We start from the raw sequence: 20,483 nt of genomic DNA on the forward strand, positions 1-20,483 counted from the left end.
ACATAGTATCAGAGACATCAGACTGGCTGTATTAATGGGACTGTTCAAACCTCAGAGGGAGAGAAAAATATGGGAGGTTAAATTAATACTCAAATTTAACTCTTTAAATGTTGGCCTCAACCGGGATAGGGAATTTGTATCCCATTATCACTTTGTAGATTAACTAACCAGACAGGCGCACAACCCGACCCCATTAGAGTTGTGAATACCTCCTGACACCTCCCTTTATGACTTCAATCCACCTCACTTGCCTTAGACATTCTGACATTCTTAACCATGTTATTTGAGAGGTCTTTCGCATTGTTGTATAACATGCCTGATGAAGGGACCGGAGAGGTCTCGAAAGCTTGCAATCTATATTTACTCAGTTAGCCAATAAAGGTATCATTCAAACTCCACTTCACTCTTATTATTGAGGTAAGCCTCGGTGCTGCCCTTATCAGGGAGGTAGAGCACTGTATTGCTATACTTCTGTATACTAGAGTGCCGGTGGTTCCTGAAGAGCTGTGTCCTCTGCTATGATCACTTATTGTCCTTTTCAGGACAATAGCCCCACAATGTAGCTCAGCTTCGGCTAGCCACAGTGGTAAAGCAGCCCCTTCTCCCTGCACGCTGGTTCTGCCTGACAATGTTTGACGGGTGTAGCCATACAAGTCGGTCCCGTCACAGCGGGCCTGCAGCTCACTGCTGTGGCGCCGGCGCACTGTGTGCAGGGGGAGCAGGAAAGAGTTTCCTCATACAGTGCACGGGAGCCAGGCCCGCGTTAGGCGGACATTGGTCCACATAGAAGTCTGAGCGGCCCCAGTGATGATCGGCCGGCCCCTGGACCAGTGGCATCTGCAAGAAATGTAAGGGGGTGCGGGAGAGTGAATGGGTGAATGAATGAAGAGTTTAGGGGCAGAAATGGAACAGGCAAGCTTCTTCAGGGGGGCAGAAATGAGACTGGCAAGCTGTTTAGAGGGGCAGAGGTGGCACAGCCAGGCAGCTTCAGCGGCACAGGTAGGCTGTTTTAGGGGCAGCTGTGGCACAAGAAGGCTGTTTTAGGGGCAGATGTGGCACGGGGAGGCTGTTTATGCTGCACTACCGTCAATGTCCGGCTCAGTATACAGTAATGGGAGTTATGTTGTACAATATCTGTTAAGTAAATGTTTGCAGTAGTATTCTTTGTGTGTATTTTTGTCACACACGTTGTACTTTAGGTATGAATTTATAGCTCCTGGTATATGTCACTGTCAAACAACACCCCAATATATATCTCCAGGTGTAATATGTAGGGGGGCATTTATAACACACACTTTTTTTAAAGAAAGTTTTGTAATAGATATGCTGCCGGCAGCAGAGTTTGTTTACGTGCATCGCCGCAGCCGGTAAACGTCTCTGCGATGCACATAGACAATCTCCCATGCTGGCAGGGGAGGCTGTCTCAGCGTATCGGAGAGTAGGATGCAGGTCCCCTGCAGCGCTGCGGGTGATCTGCATACTAACACTGCTGCCCGAAACAGCATGTCCCAGGCTGTCAATGTCAAACAATACCCCAATATTTGTTCAGTAACATCTCCTAAGTACAGTGATACCCCACATACATTGGTTTGTCAGGGTCCGGCAACCCGACGCGGTAGCTTACCGGGTCCAGCGCAACGTCGACTGCTCCTTCCACTGCCCGCCCGGCTTCTGCTAGGGGTGCGCGCCCTGTATCAACTTTTTTGTTCCCCAGACACTGTTCGCAGGGAACACGCTTCAGTGATGTCACACTCAGGGGCGGAGCTTCCCCTGAGCGGCAAGTTTAAAACCGAGCAATGTGCTTCCCTCCTACATCCCGAGTCCGCTTGTCATATTGATTTTCCGTGTATCTACCTGGCTTCCCTCTGACTTTGCTTCCGCCTGACCCTTATCTGCTAAACGGCTTGTGGATTCCTCATGCACTTACCTCGGCTTCCCTATTTTACTACGCTGTTCTCTCATGTACCGTACTTCGGCTTGTGTCCTGACTCTGCGTGGGCCTTATCTACTAAGTGCCGCTTCCTAGATCCTGCATACTGAGCTCCGTTACCCCTCCTTATCATCCCACCTGACAGTCGTTTTATTTCTGCCATTCAGGGCACACTATGAAGCGCATGAGATTATACGTATATACATACATACATATATATATATATATACATACATATATGTATATATATATATATATATATATATATATATATATATATATATATATATATATATATATACACATATATATATATATATATATATATACATATATCATGTATAACTGCTCAAAATAATAAAGGGAACACTAAGAGTATACATCCTAGATCTGAATGAATGAACTAATCGTATGACATACTTTCGTCTTTACATAGTTGAATGTGCTGACAACAAAATCACACAAAAATCCTCAATGGAAATCAAATTTATCAACCCATGGAGGTCTGGATACGGAGTCACACTCAAAATCAAAATGGAAAACCACACTACAGGCTGATCCAACTTTGATGTAATGTCCTTAAAACAAGTCACAATGAGGCTCAGTAGTGTGTGTGGCCTCCACGTGCCCGTACGACCTCCCTACAACGCCTGGGCATGCTCACGATGAGGTTGCGGATGGTCTCCTGAGGGATGTCCTCCCAGACCTGGACTAAAGCATCCGCCAACTCCTGGACAGTCTGTGGTGCAACGTGGCGTTGGTGGATGGAGCGAGACATGATGTCCCAGATGTGCTCAATCGGATTCAGGTCTGGGCAACGGGCGGGCCAGTCCATAGCATCAATGCCTTCCTCTTGCAGGAACTGCTGACACACTCCAGCCACATGAGGTCTAGCATTGTCTTGCATCAGGAGGAACCCAGGGCCAACCGCACCAGCATATGCCAAACATCCTGCACGGTGTTGGGATGTAAGCACAACCCCCACCTGTGGACGTCGGGCCCTCATAGAGTCTGTTTCTGACCGTTTGAGTGGACACATGCACATTTGTGGCCTGCTGGAGGTCATTTTGCAGGGCTCTGGCAGTGCTCCTCCTTGCACCAAGGCGGAGGTAGCGGTCCTGCTGCTGGGTTGTTGCCCTCCTACGGCCTCCTCCATGTCTCCTGATGTACTGGCCTGTGTCCTGGTAGCGCATCCATGCTCTGGACACTACGCTGACAGACACAGCAAACCTTCTTGCCACAGCTCGCATTGATGTGCCATCGTGGATGAGCTGCACTACCTGAGCCACTTGTGTGGGTTATAGACGCCGTCTCATGCTACCACTCGAGTGAAAGCACCGCCAGCATTCAAGTGACCAAAACATCAGCCAGGAACCATAAGAACTGAGAAGTGGTCTGTAGTCACCACCTGCAGAATCACTCCTTTATTGGTGGTGTCTTGCCAATTGCCTATAATTTCCACCTGTTGCCTGTTCCATTTGCACAACAGCATGTGAAATTTATTGTCCATCAGTGTTGCTCCGAGTGGACAGTGTGATTTCACAGAAGTGTGACTGACTTCGAGTTACATTGTGTTTAAGTGTTCCCTTTATTATTTTGAGCAGTGTATACTCTATCATCTCTATCTCTATCGTGTCACATACACACTGCTTCACATAAAATATTATATATTAATTATTAGGAAACCTTGGAAACCATGTTGATTTCAGATTTAATAACATACATGCAATCATTAGACATGAGCAGATTCAGAGCATTAACTCCTCTATTACCAGACATTACACACACAGTCACACAAACAGACATACCTGGTGCAGCTTACACTGAGTTGGTGTGAAGGACAGACTCAGCCTATCAGGAGAGGAACAAGTCTCTCTGATTGGCTGAGACCTCGTTCACTCAGACATCTTGGGGATATCTCCAGGTGTAATATGTAAGGGGGCATTTATAACACTTTTTTTTAAAGAAAGTTTTGTAATAGATATGCTGCCATTCTGCCTCCCAAGATGTGCACCCCCCCCCCCAATTTACCAGAGCAGACTCCCAGGTGTCGGGGCCGGTGGGGGACATCTATGCAATCCACGTATACAACCTCTGGTGCTGGAACTTCCGCAGCGGAGTTTGTTTACGTGCATCGGTACAGCCGGTGAACGTCTGCGCGATGCGCTTAGACAATCTCCCGTGCCGGTAGGGGAGGCTGTCTCAGCGTATCGAAGAGTAGGATGCAGGTCCCCTGCAGCGCTGCGGGGGATCTGCATCCTCACCCTGCTGCCTGCCTGAAACGGCATGGCCCAGGCGTCGGGCGATTCTAATTGTGCATTCCTGCGCTAAACCCCTTATTTAGGCCGCACCTCCACTCTAAAGACTTAAAGTGTGGGGGGGTGCACGGCCTATATTCGGGCAAATATGATTGCGTATATACACACACTGTATTTTCCAGTTTATAAAACGACTTTTTAACCCGTGAAAATCTTCTCAAAAGTCGGGGGTCGTCTTATACGCCGGGTACTGAAACTTACCGAGCCAGAGAATCACAATTCCCCACGAAGCCGTGTAGCTCTAGGGGAGGGGCGATCGGAGAAGCCGCCTCCCCTGGGCCAGTCTTCAGGGCCGCGCTGAGGTAGATGCAAGATCGTGATCTCCCCAACTAGCCCTGATCAGCGGGCCCCCGATGACCAGGGCTGGTTGGGAAGATCACGACCTCCATCTAACTAGCCCAAAATTAGGGAGCTTGAGGTCTGGCACTTCAGACCTTGGCTTCTGTGCTCCCTAATCTCTACACGACGGCTATTGATGCCGAGCACAGGGATGATGTCATATCCCGGCGCGTAGTGATGAGGGAGCAGTAAAGCAGAGGTCTGAAATGACAGACCTCCCGCTCCCACAACTGGATGGAAGAAAGAAGATGAGAAAAGTAAGAGATGGGGAGAAAGGGGTGTAAGTACAGTGTATGTGTAAGAGCAGTGTAGGCATTTGTGGGTATATATATGTATATACGTGTGTGTGTGTGTGTGTGTGTGTGTAAGGGCAGTCTATGTATGTATATGTCAGTGTTGGGGCAGTGTATGTGTATGGACAGGTGTGTGTAAGGGCAATGTATGAGTATATGTGTGTTTGTAAGCTGGTGTGTACGTGTATGTGTGTAAAGGAAGGGTTGTGTGAGGGTAGTGTATGTCTAGACATGTGTGTGTTGACAGGCATACGTTAGGGAGAGCTGACCCACCCAATCCAAACAGGCTTTCTATACAACAACCAGCCACTCACCGGTAAGGTACATCGCTTGCCGTGATTAGTTGGTTGTTGTATACTGGGTAGAGGGGTAGTTTTATACGGCGAGCATAGCCCAAACTCTATATTTTAAATGGAGAAGTTGGGGGTCATCTTATACGCCGGAAAATATTATCCCATCCGATACATAAGTGCGAGACACTAGGACAGGGGAATACATTGAAATACAATTCCTTCTGTCTTAATGGCCTTAGACGTAGAAAAGGCATTAGATAGTTTTAACTGGAAGTTTATGGCAGAGACCCTATGGGTCTTTGGATTAAAAGGGATGGTTCAAACGCTCAATCATGGCCCTATATTCTAATCCAAGAGCTAGGACAGGGGTGTCCAAGTTTTTCCTGCAGCGGGCCACATCATTAAATTGTATATGTTCAGGGGCCGCGCTCATTTTTCACCGAGAAAATATGGCCTTTAATAAAACATGCAGATTGAAATAAAGTAAATGACACAAAATCCTTTACAATGTCTCACTGATCTCTGGGCCTTGAATTTTTTGTCCTCTGACGCGACTACAAATTCAGGAGGGCATTTTATCTCTGGATACGTAAAAATTAAGTAGTTCTATTTATTCTAGGGATGCACCAAAATGAAAATTCTGGATCGAAACAGAAAACGACCCCCCCCCTTTAAAAATATAAAAAAAAACAAAAAAACACACTGTTAGCAATCACACTTCTATCATTCCAAGTCAGCCAATACATGCTGAAAACTGGCTAGCAGCCCCCCTCCCTTGTGTATGGGGTCACTTGCAGACTCACTGTGCCATGCTATCACGCATATACTCATGCATTCACAGATTAATTCCCTCAATCACGCATACAAACCAACCCCCCCCCTCCTTACATGCACTGCAGATCTCTCCCTCGCAGACTTATGCAGGGGCTGCTGTTTCCCATTGTGTAGCTCATAAGCGGAAGCAAGAAGGGAGTGGTCACGTGATGCTACATAAATTCACATGACTCCACTGGGTTCCGCTTCCCCTGTGCGGAACAAAAGACACTGCTGTGCGAGCAATCCACAGGAAAGCAACAGCGACCTTGCAATTCTGCGATCTCTGTTGCCCTGCCTGCAAATCTCACACGGGCCGCATTTGGCCCACATGTCGGATGCCCCCTAGCTAGGCTAAAGGGAATGGCAATTGATTCAAACTTTTTCAATATTAAAAATGGCACCCGTCAGGGTTTCCCTCTGGCCCCCTCGATCTGTGCTTTAACTATGGAACCCCTTGCAGCTTTAATAAGAAACACCCAGATGATACAAGGAATAAAAATAAGTCCGCAGGAACGTACAATAGCTTTATATGCGGATGACATCCTCTTAACTATCCTCTCCACAATTGTCTTATCCCTTATCTTATTACAGGCAATAAATAACCACGTCTTTTTCAAACTATAAACTAAACCTAACAAAGACACAAATATTAATGCTATGCCTGACAAACTCAGCAGCAAACCCTAAGAAAAGACAACCATGTGATGAATGCTCAACAGTAGACTATTTGGGAATCAAAATCTGTAGTGATCTATCAGATGTAGTTCCACTTAATTTTGGGGGCTTACTCGAGAAACAAAGATCTATCTTGAAAATGGAAAACAATTAGAACTCGCGTGGCTCGGACGCAAGAATGTCCCTCAAAGCTTATGATTCCCAAAATGTTACATCTGTTTATAACTATACTAGGGCTGAAACAACTAATCGATAAAATCGATAATAATCGATAATGAAAATCGTTGTCAACGAATTTCATCATCGATTAATCGGATCGATTTTTATCGATTATAAAAAGAGGTTTTTTTCAGAGCAAATGCTCTGAAAAACTCCTCTCCTTATATAACCCGACCTCAAACAGAGATCGGATTATAACACCGGAATCCAGATCCCCCGCAACGCTGCAGGGGACCTGGTTTCCCCTCACTGTCGGCCGGTCTCTCACTTCCGTCTCTCTCCCCCTCCCATACATCACTCTGCCTCTCTACCCGGCACCGTTACTGACAGGCACTTTCCCTGCAGCTTCATAGAAGCCTCAGTGCAAGTGAAGGTGAGTAACGGAGTCTGTCTGTGCGATGCAGACCCCCACCGGCTGACAGAGAATCATCCTCTCTGATAGCCGGTGAGGGTCTGCATCGCACAGACAGACTCTGTTACTGCCCTTCACTTACACCGTGGCTTCTATGAAGCTGCAATGAAAGTGCCTTCAGTAACGGAGCCGGGTAGAGAGACAGAGTGGAGTATGGGAGGGGGGAGGAGGCAAAGTGATGTATGGGAGGGGGAGGAGCCAACGTGATGTATGGGAGGAGGCAGAGTGGAGTATGGGAGGGGGAGGAACCAGAGTGGAGTATGGGAGGGAGTGGAGTATGGGAGGGGGAGGAGCCAAAGTGATGTATGGGAGGGGAGGAGCCAAAGTGATGTATGGGCGGGGGAGGAGGCAGAGTGGTGTATGGGAGGGGAGGAGGAGGCAGAGTGGAGTATGAGAGGGGGGAGGAGCCAGAGTGGTGTATGGAAGGGGAGGAGCCAGAGTGGTGTATGGGAGGGGGAGGAGCCAGAGTGGTGTATGGGTGAATTATAGTGGTGTATGGGGGGTATTATGAATTTTTAGGGCATATAGGGGGTATAAGGCATATGGATATTAGGCATATCAGGGGGGCATAAACATATCTGGGGGTAAAAGGTATATCAGGGGGCTCAGTGGCATATAGGGGGTATAAGACATCGATATTAGGCATATCAGGGGGCATAAAACAAATCTGGGGGTAAAAGGTATAGCAGGGGGCTCAGTTGCATATCACTGGCATATAAGGAGTATAAGGAATATCAGGGGCACAGTGGCATATCAGGGGGCACAGTGGAATCTGGCATTTAAGAGGTATAAGGCATATATGGGGGCAGAGTGGCAAGCTGGGGGTCAGATGTGCATAACTGGGGGCAGTTTGGTAAATAAAAAAATTTAAACAAGGCTTTTTTCTCAGTTTTTATTAAATATGAAAAATAGTTAACATATGATTTAATATTTACTAATAACTTTGTATTAAAACCTAGTTTGAGAAGCACTGTGTTTGGGTTCTTGTAGCTTTTATTATTATGTCAGTAAAATAAGAAGGTGAATATAGAGAGAGAGGCCATTGCAATAAAGAGATGAAAGTGTAAATTGTACGTTTTTTATTGCAATTTTTCTTCAATTTAAAATAATGTATTTTTTTATCCGATTAATCGACAAAATAATCGGCCAACTAATCGATTATTAAAATAATCGTTAGTTGCAGCCCTAAACTATACCTCTCCCAGTTTTAACACATATGCTAAAAAAAAAACAAAAAAAAACTATTTTCATCATTTGCTTGGGCCGCTACGAAACCTAGGATTCCTAAGAAAACTGAGGAGCAGCATCTCCCAGGACAGACTGGGCTATCCAGATCATACAACGCTTGCCAATTATCACACGTACTTGCTTGGGGTTAGAAGTAAGCATAAATTAGGTTAGTTTAGTTCTGAGAAAAAACAACCTAGACCCACTCTAAGCTGTTTTAACAGATTAAAAAATTGGCGATTTCAAGCACCCTAGTGAAAGATCTACTGAAGTAGACATTTAGAATTTCAAAAGCTCAGGGTCTATCATTCATATCAGAATTATCTCCAATTGAAATACTCTTATCTACAAGATTTAAATATCCTCAATTGGAAAGCTAGCAGGATGAATACTTTTGCAGATTTTACTGAAAGACAACAAACCATTCCATTTGCAGATATTCAACTACGATACAAGTTACCACATAAGGAAGTTGTTTCGTATTTACGGATAAAGACACTTCCCCTTATCAAATCCATTAAGGAAACAAGACACAAGGAATGCACTTTCTTCACCAATTCCTTAAGCTAATATAGTGTCGAAAGTACTAAAGTGATTGGCAAGTGCCACACTGAAAAATCAAAATGGGAAGGAGCTCCAGATAGAGGCCCCTTCCCAAAGTTGGCATAAGCCATGGTATAAAACTAGGAAACCAGTTCACTGTTTAAATCGGCAGGAACAATTAGTAACTTGTGCATCGCTGGTACTTGGTTCCATCTAGGCTTAATAAAATATCTAGCACGCAGAGTGACATCTGCTGGCGATGCTTAGATGATAGAGGGACACAGATCATTGTAAGATCATTTGAGCAGGGCCCTCCTCACCTTTCTCTAAGTCAAATTTGTGTTACATACTATTGGTTATGTCCTATCTACCCATTGTACAGCGCTATGGAATTTGATGGCGCTATATAAAACAAATAATTCCCACATTTGGCAGGAGTGTCAGCATCTCAACAAATTGAAGAGAAATATTAATTTTGACCTGCAGATATTGTTCCATATAGACTTACCTCAAATGACGAAACATAACTTTCTTATTGGTGAACATATTACTTGCCTGCAAAATATGTATTGCTCGACATGGGAAAACGCAGGACATACCCTTCTGGGAAGAAATTACTTACCAAATCAAAACACAGGCCGCATCAGAGAAATATTTTTAACAATTTGTTCCTTAAAAAAGGGGGGGGGGGAGGAGCTTATATTTTTTTCTCCCTTCTTCCTTGTATTTTGTCAGATTGTAATCCTCGGGTTTTGAACGGGTCATTTACATGGATCATGTATACGTATACGGTTCTTCTTCAGTCCTCTTAATAAACCAAGTCGATTTCATCTAGTAATGATATCAGCTTTGGGCGTTCACCGCTGTCGAAATTCTGAACACTTTGTTTATCTAATAACTCATTGTATAACTTATTTGGGTAGGCGTTTATCTTGTAACTTGTTTTCTACGCATATTCTACTTCTATGTGTTTTAAAAAAAAACTATCTTGAAAAAAAATGGGTATGGTGGCCACAGATGAACAAGACAAAATGTTGATTACCTGTAGGCAAGCCATCTTGCTAATTTGTTTTATGACAGAACAGAGGAGAGCTGGAGGAGACTGCGAGGGGTATATGGGCTGGGTCAGAGATAGTTAGCAGAGGGACCAGAGGACACTTGTGTGTGAGAACTAAATGAAACACTAGATGGGATAAGCACCAATCAAAAGTGCAGCATACATGGTCTCATTGGGCCTTATTTTAAACTCGCGCTAATCCTGGCCACGTTCCAGGCACCCCAAATGCTAGTGCAGCCCTCCATCAGGTACCACAACGCAATCGGACTCCATGTTCGTTCTTGAGATTCAAGCCAGCAAACAAGCGGGTGCATGCCCAGAGGAAGCAGACATGATTGCAACAACGAATGTAACAAAAAAAAAAAAGCCTCTACAGGTTCAGACTTCATGCTTGAAGAGTTGCGGCACTTGCATGCTTACTCCAAAGCAGGCTACATTGGTTGTTCCACTTATTTCCACGTGCAACCGCTTGTTTGGTTTGGTCCTTGTTTTAAGCCATGCCATATATATCTCTACACAACAGACACATAAAGAAGACACACACACACCATTTTCTTTTAGGTGTCCTGTTGTAAACCATGAACACGATATACAACCCAAAATTGTTTAGTTGGCATTGATGTTCAAAAATATTCAGAAAGCTTTCTAACTACCTTTCCAGTGAATTATACTCAACTTGAAATACCAGCTTTATACAGGTTATGTCCTTTATCTATGAATGAATCACTCTGCAGGTCTATTAATTGAAATTCAACATACACAGCAAAATTATTTATGAAAGTATACTACTTGTACCCAGCCATTGTGCTGGTATGTGCTAGTCTCAGTCAAATCCCAGGGGAGCCCCAGCCTCCATATCACGGGATTTGGAGTTTACAAGTTCACGTCTGATTGCATTCGAAATCGATGGGTGGGAGTGAATTTGTAATAGCTCTAGCAAAGCTTCCTTTTGCTCAGAGGACATATCCTCCTTGTATCGCTGGCACATTGTGAGAAGGCACTGATGCCACAGCACTGGCAGGTCCCTCTTGTCTGTTCGGAAAGCAAGAAAGTGAAAAACCAGAGCATCAAGCACACGGAAAGGAAGTGCATACTTCTTATCAATCAGCAGGCGTAGAAAGATACTGTTGGCTCCATTGTACTCCATCTCAGCAATCTTCAGCATGGCAGCACTGGTAGGATGAAATGAGTGGGGAAATAAAGTAAAACTGATAACTAGGAAGAACATGAAGTGGTTACATTGATCTCTAGTGCTTTATTATGGCACTATTCTATAGCTCAGTGTACCATGTAGCAAAGCTAGTTATGTCCAGTACACATTTGACATTGCAAAACAAACAAATTCACACTGCAGCAGGGAGGGATACACAAATACAATGCAGTTTTGGAGCTTCAGTGTCTCCTGATTTCTTGAACTTTATAATTTGCATATTAAAGCACATATTAGGAATGCACAGAAATTTCAGCCAAAGATGGCATTATCAGCAAATTGGAAGGGGGGGAATCCAGGCTGCTGCTTAACTGTCCGTTCTGCCCAGGGGAAGCAGGAATCCAGCGGAGTCACGTTATTTTATCTCACATCACATGACCCTGCTCCGCTCCTGCTTCTCCAGGGCGGGACAAGAAAAGTTGTTCGCACAGATCGCGAGCAACGCAGAGGAAAGCAGCAGCTCATGGGGAAGTCTGAGTGGCGCCAGGAAGTCTGCAGTTCAGGTATTGGGTGGGGCAGGATGTATGAAGGAGTATCTGAATGAATGAACTAGTGTGTGTGATAGCATGGATGTGTAAGGGTGTGCATGGCACAGGAAGGATGTGATGTGCAGACCCCATTATGCAGGGTAGCATTTTATCTGTGCTGGCAGCATCAATACACAAGGGGGCAGCTAGCCAGGTTTCAGCATGTACTGGCTGCTTGTGCATTATTGCTATATTTATGATTGCTAACAGTAATCACATTCCTATCGTGCCCAGCATGTACTGGTTGCCTGGGCTTGATAGGAGTGTGATATAATATTTTATACTTTGGGTGGGTTTTTTTTGGTTTTGTTTCTTATTAAAAGGCGGAGGTAATCATTTTCCGTTTGACCAAGTGCATCCCAAATTTTCGGTCCAAAATGTTGGTGCCTCCCTAACCTTATATGCATTATGTTTTGAAGGCTGCCTGAGACACTGGAGTTTATCTAAAGTATTTTGTCAATAATGGACTGCATATTAAAGGTACTTCAACATGCATACTTGGAGAGCCTGCACATGGACACCTTTACTGACAGTTTCTGGAGTGAAAACAAAGGAGGCGGTGTACTGCAGGCTCTGCTAAAGGTAACGATCTCTCATTTCGGCTACATAATGCATATTAAAGTACATCAACGTGCATTCTCCATTGGTGGGATTGTATTAGATGACCCCTTAATCTCATCAGTGAAACCCAAAGATAAGTTGCTATTCATAAAAACTAAAATAGATCCAGTGATTAAATAGCATAAAGCAAAGGGCTTTGTAGTAAACACACAAACACTTTTAATACAAATTTAAAGGTGCATGTTTTTCTTAAGCTATTTATATGTTTGGATTTGGACACGTACCTGGAGTGCAGAACAGGGACAGAACACTTTGTAAGAATGCTCCCAATAATCACTGCTTCTCGAAGGGTACATGTTCCAGATTCACAAAGTGGAATAAGGATACCTAGATTGAGAGCAGAGCAGTATTAACCATGAGTTAGCCTGCACTTGTGAATCCACAGTATCCAAGTGCTGAAACATTTTCTGTGCTTTCTGTAGTACCTCATGCTTCAAAAGTCCAAAGTAAAGATCCTGAACTCACCTTTAAACCATGCACCTGGTTTGAAGAGACCCTTTTTGAGAGCCATATAAAGGTGGAAGTTAAGACGCTTGTATTCTGCAATGTCATCTCGCACACGAGGGAGCAAGACCAGGTTATAGAATCGCTGTGCCAATCTCTCTGTTAAATTGGAAGAGAAGATCCTAATAAAGGGGGGGGGGGAATAGCACAAAGAAAACTCAGTAGTTCACAAAGAAAAACGGCCTCCACATTTTATTTTCATTTTTTAAAATCACACATCTGCATGTTTCTCGTATGCACTTAGAGGAAATTAATAATGGCTCTCTCCAGCAGAGTTGGTCAAATGGCAGCATGACAAGTGCCTAAATGCTCCTAGTGAAATACCCTGTGTTGCCTACTTTCTGGAAAAATATACCATAAAATCATGAGTATAATTCCCCCCCACAAATGTACCTCCAATTCCTGAGGGCATGTATTATACGAGTAAATGTATTTATGCTGCTCGATCCCTCAATGAGCGAGATTGGGCATGGTTTACCCCTTCAATGCTGTGATCACAACATTGAAGGGGTTAATGCTCAAGTCTTCAAGCCCCACAAGCTTGTGCATCTAAAGTTTAAGAATTTTTTTTTAATCTTTTTGTTAGTTAACCGATTAATATCTGATCACTGATTAGTGACATTTTAGGGCACTAATTATTCAGACTCAATGATCAATGTCAGTGGGCACAACTAGATTTGTTTATATCTATATATACAAACACTCATTAATTTAACACCATAAAACTACATAATTTTTAAATCTTAAAAAACATTTCTTATGAACCCTGTGGCATGTTTATATAAATTTATTTTTAAAAAGTCAGTCACCTTCCAAGATGACATTGACAAATCTATTAAAGATTGCTTCGATGGGCAAAGATGGGTTGGGGATCTTGTGTGCATCCGACTCTCAAACAAGGAGACAATATCAAGGCGCTATACTCTATGCCCTAGGTTATCTAAATCTATCAAGATTTCATATGCATCCAATGGAAAAATGGTCTAGGGAGAGGAATGGGGTGTATCAACCCCTTTAGTCCCAGGGGTTTTCATAACCAAACGACCAAAATATTTTTTGTCATGTTTACCATGTTTAAGGAATCCGCACAAATTATACTTCATGCTGTTCGGGAGAAGGCATTTTAAAATCATAGACATAGAACCTATACCAACGGGGGTCTTGCAATCTTGCTCTGAAAAATACCCCTCATTATATAATAGTTTAGTCTGACTCACAGCAGCAGCTCCTACTTACCAGTCCCTCCCTGTAATCACTGTGACAACTGGCCCCGCCCCTTCCTTCTCCCAGAAGGCCAGAACCACATGGCTGTGACACTCATCTAACTGTAAGTATAAGATTAATATTTGGGCTGCTGAAAGTTAGGCGAGGTAGGGGTTAATTTAGGGGCAGTTATGGTTAATGGGTGTTCAGGGTTAATTTAGGGGCAGCTATGGTTAATTTGAGGCAGTTGTGTTTGATGGGGTATTTAGAGTTAATTTAGGGGTAGTTATGGTTAATAGGGTGTTTAGGGTTAATTTAATGAGGACTGAGGGTTAATTTAATTAAATAAAGTTAACTTAAGGCGCAGCTAGAGGTAAAGGGGGGCAGACTAAGGGGAATCTAAATCCTGGGGGCAGTGAAGATTAACCCAGTACGTATTTATAAAAGTATGGTGTCAGTGTGATGCGAAGGGGTCTGTGACTCTATGAGGGGACTATGAGGTATCTGGGGGTATAAGGCATATCTGGGGAGGATGGAGTGACATATCTGGGGGTATAAGGCATATACGGTATATAAGGCATATGTGGGGAGGATGGAGTGGTGTATCGGGGTATGTGGCATGTGTGGGAGGCAGCGTGGCATGTCTGGGCTCAAATGTGCATACATTGGGGGGGCTGGTTGGGAAATAAAGACAAGAAATGCATTTTATCACAGTTTTTTTTTATTCTGCTGTTTGTATTTAACATCATTTGTTTATTAAATTATTTTAAATGAAAAATTTACATTCATTTTTTTATCCGATTAATCGAAAAAATAATCGGCCAACTAATAGATTATGAAAATAATAGTTAGTTGCAGCCCTACTTCAAATTGTCTCTAGAAGCAACATCAGCACAAGCACTGACCAACAGAAGAGTCATGAAGCGTAAATGTGCCCCAAGCAAGTTCTGTAAAGACATGGTTTGAAGGGTTTGATGTGGTGGTACAAGAGTGGCCTTGTGGATGGGTTAAGGTTGCTATGAGAAATCAGCTTCCACATCATACAGCAATGCAAAAAAAAAAAAAAAAAAAAAAAAAAAACCCAAAAACAAAGTAAACTCCTACAGATAAACGCAAAGATGACAAATCTGGTAGCATCCACTAGAAAAATACTTGTCAGTTTGCGATACGAAAACATTTTTTTCCATTCTATACATGGATACCTGGAATGGGAAAATATGCAGGAACGCTCACCTGGTGGCCTGGTACATAGCTGCAGCTGTCCATGTCTCAGGTTCTGTTATATACAGAATTTGCTCCCAGTTAGACAAGGCAGGGACAATCTTGAATGCTTTGGGTAGCTTCCCACTGCGGTACGATGACAGAACCTGGAAAAGAGACGCTTTAAGTGAAGACAATCACCGGGTTGCTTAATTACTGAATTAGCATCTTTGTTAAGAAGCTAGTAACTAGAGAATAATCAGGTCAGCAGTCACAGAGCAGTGAACCACAGAAATGAACCTGCAATCATAGCAAGTTGAGAGTTTTGTTTTACAGATGAAGTACCCGGTACATCATTTGCCCTCTAGTGGTGGGTTTCGCCTTAGTTGCATGTAATCAGTGTGAACAATCCTAATAAACACCAGAAAAAAAAAATAGTCACAGGTCCCTTTGCATGGATTGGTGACCAACTGCTTACAGGAATGTTGAAATGCTCCTAGTGAAATATGTTCTCTCCAAAAATATATACCATTGCAAGAGTATTTTAGCTGGTGGGCTGCTAAACAGTCCAAAATCATACTTATACATCAGAAAATAAAAGTTGAAAATGTAAAGTTCGAAAAAGGGAATGGACATGAACCTATGCATGTCGAGTTCTTGCACGTTCAGCAGGGCGGCAATCTTGAATACGGCACCCTATGCTTTTCTGCCGGAGTGTGATGAAGCTGGGTCACATAATGCACCTTACATGACCCCATTGGGAGCCTCTCCGCACCCCTGCAGATAGCTCATTGTGGCCAGCCACGCTGCTGCCTGAGAGGGGGATGGAGTAGTATATGCATATGTCTAAACAGCAGTATCAGTGTGCATATGTTTAGTGCTAGACTCGGTATGTTTGTAAATGTATAGTGCCAGAATCAGTGTGTCTACTGTATTGTAGTGCCAAATTCAGCTTGTATAATTTTATATGTGTGTAAAAGTGTGTTGATAGTACCGCATTTGCTCGATTATAATCGGGGTCGTCGACTAGGTCTGACTATGAGACTAAGATCCAGATCCCCCGCAGCGATGCAGGGGACCTGGATCCTCCCGTCTCTACCGCCCCCCCCCCCCCCCAACTTACCGGTACTTCCGAGTCCCCGGTGCGTAGTCCGGGCAGCGTGTAGAGCTCTACGCGATTAGCGTAGACAGCTTCCACTGCAGCCGGGAGGAGGTGCGGTTCCCCGGCTGTCAGATAAGAGTTCCCCGTGCGCGATGGAAAATGCCTTTTAACCCTCTATATCCCACTCTGCCTCCTGAAATGCCTTATACCACCCTATATGCCACTCTGCCCCATAATATGCCTTTTAACCCCCTAAATGTCAGAGTGGCATAAGGCATTTCTGGGGGCAGAGTGCTCTGTGAAATGCCTCTTAACCCCCTTAATGCCACTCTGCCTCCAGAAATGCCTTTTAACCCTCTATGTGCCACGCTGCCTCCTGAAATGCGTTATATACCAAATATAGCAAATACGGTATGTCTGGTGAAGGGTAGAATGTTAGTGTGTGTCTATTACTGTATGGTGTTAGAGTGTAAATGTATGTTAGCGTATTACTAGACAAACCCCAGGCACCAAGAAAATAAGACATAACTGATGATGTAGAGGCGGGCGGCTTCTGTGCAGACTTACCTCCTTTACTCCCTTGTAAACATCTAGCACCCTGGGATCCAGCTGTGGCATTGGCCGCCCAGAAACATCTGACATCATAGTGTCTACCTCTGTCTGCTTCTCCGTAATTTTCTCCATGATGATATCAGCAAGGGTCTGTCTGCAATATCACATAATGGAGACATCATAAATGCTGCAAGACAGCGGTCTTCATTTAGCACAGACATTTTTCCTCTGTGCCCACTCACCTCAGAGGTGGGTTTTTGTTCATGAACATCTCAATGGCCTTTTCATCCTGAGGGTTAACCTCAACATCATCATTGTACTCAGAGTCCTGAATTTCAGCTTTTTTCAGTGGCAGCCATTCATCGTCTTCTGAATCTGAACCATCTGCTTTTTTAGTATCTGTAGACATGAACAGACAGCTGACAATAAATTAGCAGGCTAATTTACTTGCTACAAGACCACTGCATGTGAGCAACCGACCACATATCAAATATGTAATTGAAATGTACAGCAAAAAGGTGAAACCTACGTAGATAAGTACTAAAATAATTAGCAAATTCAAGCTGCAAAGGTAATCAACCCTCCTTGACCTATGCCAAACAAATGAAGACATTTCCAATTTCAACATTTCTTCAGTCTGTATGCACCATTTCAATAGGAGGTGTTATGTATGAGTTATTGCTCAATTTTTGCCAGCCGGCAATTTAATTATATATACGCTGCAGTGATCACATTTAACCAGCATGCTACCTACAGCTCAAATAATTGTGCAAAAAGAATATATACACATCAAAACAGCCCAACAATGTCGTTGATTTAACCAACAAAGCAACTTGTGTGGGTTGAGTCTAATCATATGGGTCTGTGCTATACCAATACCACAATTATATTAGGGCTGCCACTAACTATAATTTTCATAAATGATTAGTTGCCCGATTTATTCGATTAACCGGATAAAAAAAAAAAATATTTAAGATAACTGGATGTTAAAAACAAGACAGCAGAATAAGGACTCCGAGAAAAATGCATTTCTTTTTAACCCCCCCCAGTTATACACATTTGAGCCCAGGCTTGCCACACTGCCTGCCAGAGTGGCATACACCCAGATATGCCACTCTACCCTCCCCAGATATGCCTTATACCCCCCGATATGCCACTGTGTTCCCCGATATGCCTTATACCCCCAGATACACCCCTCTGCCCCCCAGATATGCCTTGTACCATCCGATATGGCTTATACCCCTGATATGCCACTGTGCCGCCCCTGCCAAGATATGCTTTATACCCCCTATGTCAGTGCCCTCTGCTATGCCTTATACCCCAGATATGCCTTAAACACCAAATATGCCACTGGGGCAGCTGGTGAACGCCCGCACGATGCGCGTAGATAAACCTCTGCTGCTGGCCGGCACTCCCGCTGGAGCTTCTATGAATGAGCACCGGGAGGTCATGCGACACTGGTACTAGACCATAGAAACCCCAGAGGAAGCGGCGGCAGTAGCGGAGGATGTCTGTGCGCATCGCACGGACGCCCAGCGGCTGCCAGAGAGGAGGAGGATACAGGTCCCCTGCAGCGATGTGGGGCGAACGTTGTGCAATGCGTGCAGACAACCTCTGCCGGGGCTTCTATGGTGGAGCACCGGGGCTGCGTAAGTGGCGGACAGTAGCGGAGGATGTCTGCGCGCATCACACAGACGCCCGCTGGCTGTCAGAGAGGAGGATCTTAGCGTTATTACCCGACCTCTGTGGTCGGATTTTAAGACTAAGGGTATTTTTCAGAGCATTTGCTCTGAAAAAACACTCGTCTTATATTCAATAAAATAGTTTCAACAAATCAATGAAATTCGTTGGCAACGATTTTCATTATCGAAATTATCAGCCCTAAATTATACAGAAGCAATTTGCCCGAATATAGGCTGCACCCCCCCCAGTCTTTAAAGAGGGGGTGCGGCCTATATTCAGGGTTAAGCGCAGGAATCCGCAATTTGTATCACCCAATGCCCGGGACACGCGGTTCCGGGCGCCGTGCAGGGTTAGGATCCAGATTCCCCGAAGCGCTGTAGGGGACCTGCATTCTACTCTCCGGCAGCCGTGGACGACTATGCGATGCGCTGAGACAACCTCCCCTGCCAGCACTTCCCACGGGGGGAGTTCCGGCAAGGGATATTGTTAAAGCACATCGTGTAGACGTGCCAGCAGCGGAGGTTGTTTACACGCATCGCCGCAGCTGGTGAACATCTGCGACAATGCACGTAAACAACCTCCTCTGCTGGCACGTCTGCACAATGTGCTTTAACAATATCTCTTGCCGGCACTTCCCACGACGGAAGTGCCAGCATCGGAAGTTGACATGTGTATCGCACAGATGTCCCCCGCTGGCCCCGCTAGACATCAGGGAGACTGCATTGGTAAGTCGGGGGGGGGGGCATATCTAGTGGCAGCATATCTCGGGGGGGGGGGGGTTTGCAGAGTGGCATAGCTATAAGTGCATTAAAATGGTTATTGGTTTTCTGTTTATATGTAATATGTTGACTAAGTGCATAATAGATACAAAAAATGTTAATACAGTGTTAGAATACCATTATACTATTCCACTAATGTAGATTTTTAGAAAAAACACATTTTTCTTTAAAAATAACAGAAAAAAAGACACCTAATTTAGGGTGCAGCCTATAAATGAGCCAATACCGTTTGTATGCCACAGTGCCCTCCAATATGCCTTATACCCCAAATATGCCACTCACCCCCTGCATATATGGAGTATAAGGCATATAGAGGGTTCAAGGAATATGAAGGGAGGACAGAGTGCCATATCTGGGGTTATAAGGCATATCAGGGGCACAGTGACATATAGGGTACATAAGGCATATCTGGGGAGGGCATTGTCCCATATCTGGGAGACAGCGTGGCAAGCTTGGGCTCAAATGAGCAGAACTACAGCCAGAAGGATGCTGGGTCTCAAATAACATCTCAGAAGCAGAATGAAGTGCCACCGGTTAATTCATGAACGACACCTAGTTCTGTTCCTCACCGAGTACACTTGTCTTCTCCTTCGGAGCCACGTGTCCCGGCCCATACTCGGCTTCAAGCTCTTCCTGCTGGAGCCGAGCTTGCTCCAGGATCCTACGGGACAGCTTTTCATCCACGTAGCTGTCATCTTCTGCACCTCCTGCCGCCTGCCCCCGTCGTTTACCCCGAAACGTAGGCTTCACAGTGCCTTCCTGAAGGATTTGATCTGCCAATGGCGCATGACGAGAAGCAGAACCCCTTGAGCAGCGACGCTTAGGCATGTCGCCGACACACGTGCTACTGAATACGTAACAGACATGCGTACTTCATATCAGCGCACTCCAATGACGATTGGCGCATTAATTATCCATGGTTACAAACACTAGAGATGCGTTGATTACCATAAAATAGATTCTCACCGCAGAACAAAAAA

At 44.4% G+C, this 20,483-nt stretch overlaps 1 protein-coding gene across 1 annotated transcript; it reads right to left on the reverse strand.

Moving 5' to 3' along the window:
• Window positions 1-10,712: 10,712 nt before the first annotated feature.
• On the reverse strand, window positions 10,713-20,366 carry BYSL (bystin like). The gene is made up of 7 exons (XM_053454267.1): window positions 20,073-20,366; window positions 17,284-17,440; window positions 17,057-17,195; window positions 15,421-15,554; window positions 12,946-13,106; window positions 12,705-12,807; window positions 10,713-11,294 (listed from the first exon to the last, which is right to left on the reverse strand). The coding sequence occupies exons 1-7, from the start codon at window positions 20,329-20,331 to the stop codon at window positions 10,946-10,948; spliced, it is 1,302 nt and encodes a 433-aa protein (XP_053310242.1). The 5' UTR covers window positions 20,332-20,366; the 3' UTR covers window positions 10,713-10,945.
• Window positions 20,367-20,483: the final 117 nt, after the last annotated feature.

This window comes from Spea bombifrons, chromosome 2, assembly GCF_027358695.1.
Source record: "Spea bombifrons isolate aSpeBom1 chromosome 2, aSpeBom1.2.pri, whole genome shotgun sequence".
Taxonomy (NCBI): domain Eukaryota; kingdom Metazoa; phylum Chordata; class Amphibia; order Anura; family Pelobatidae; genus Spea; species Spea bombifrons.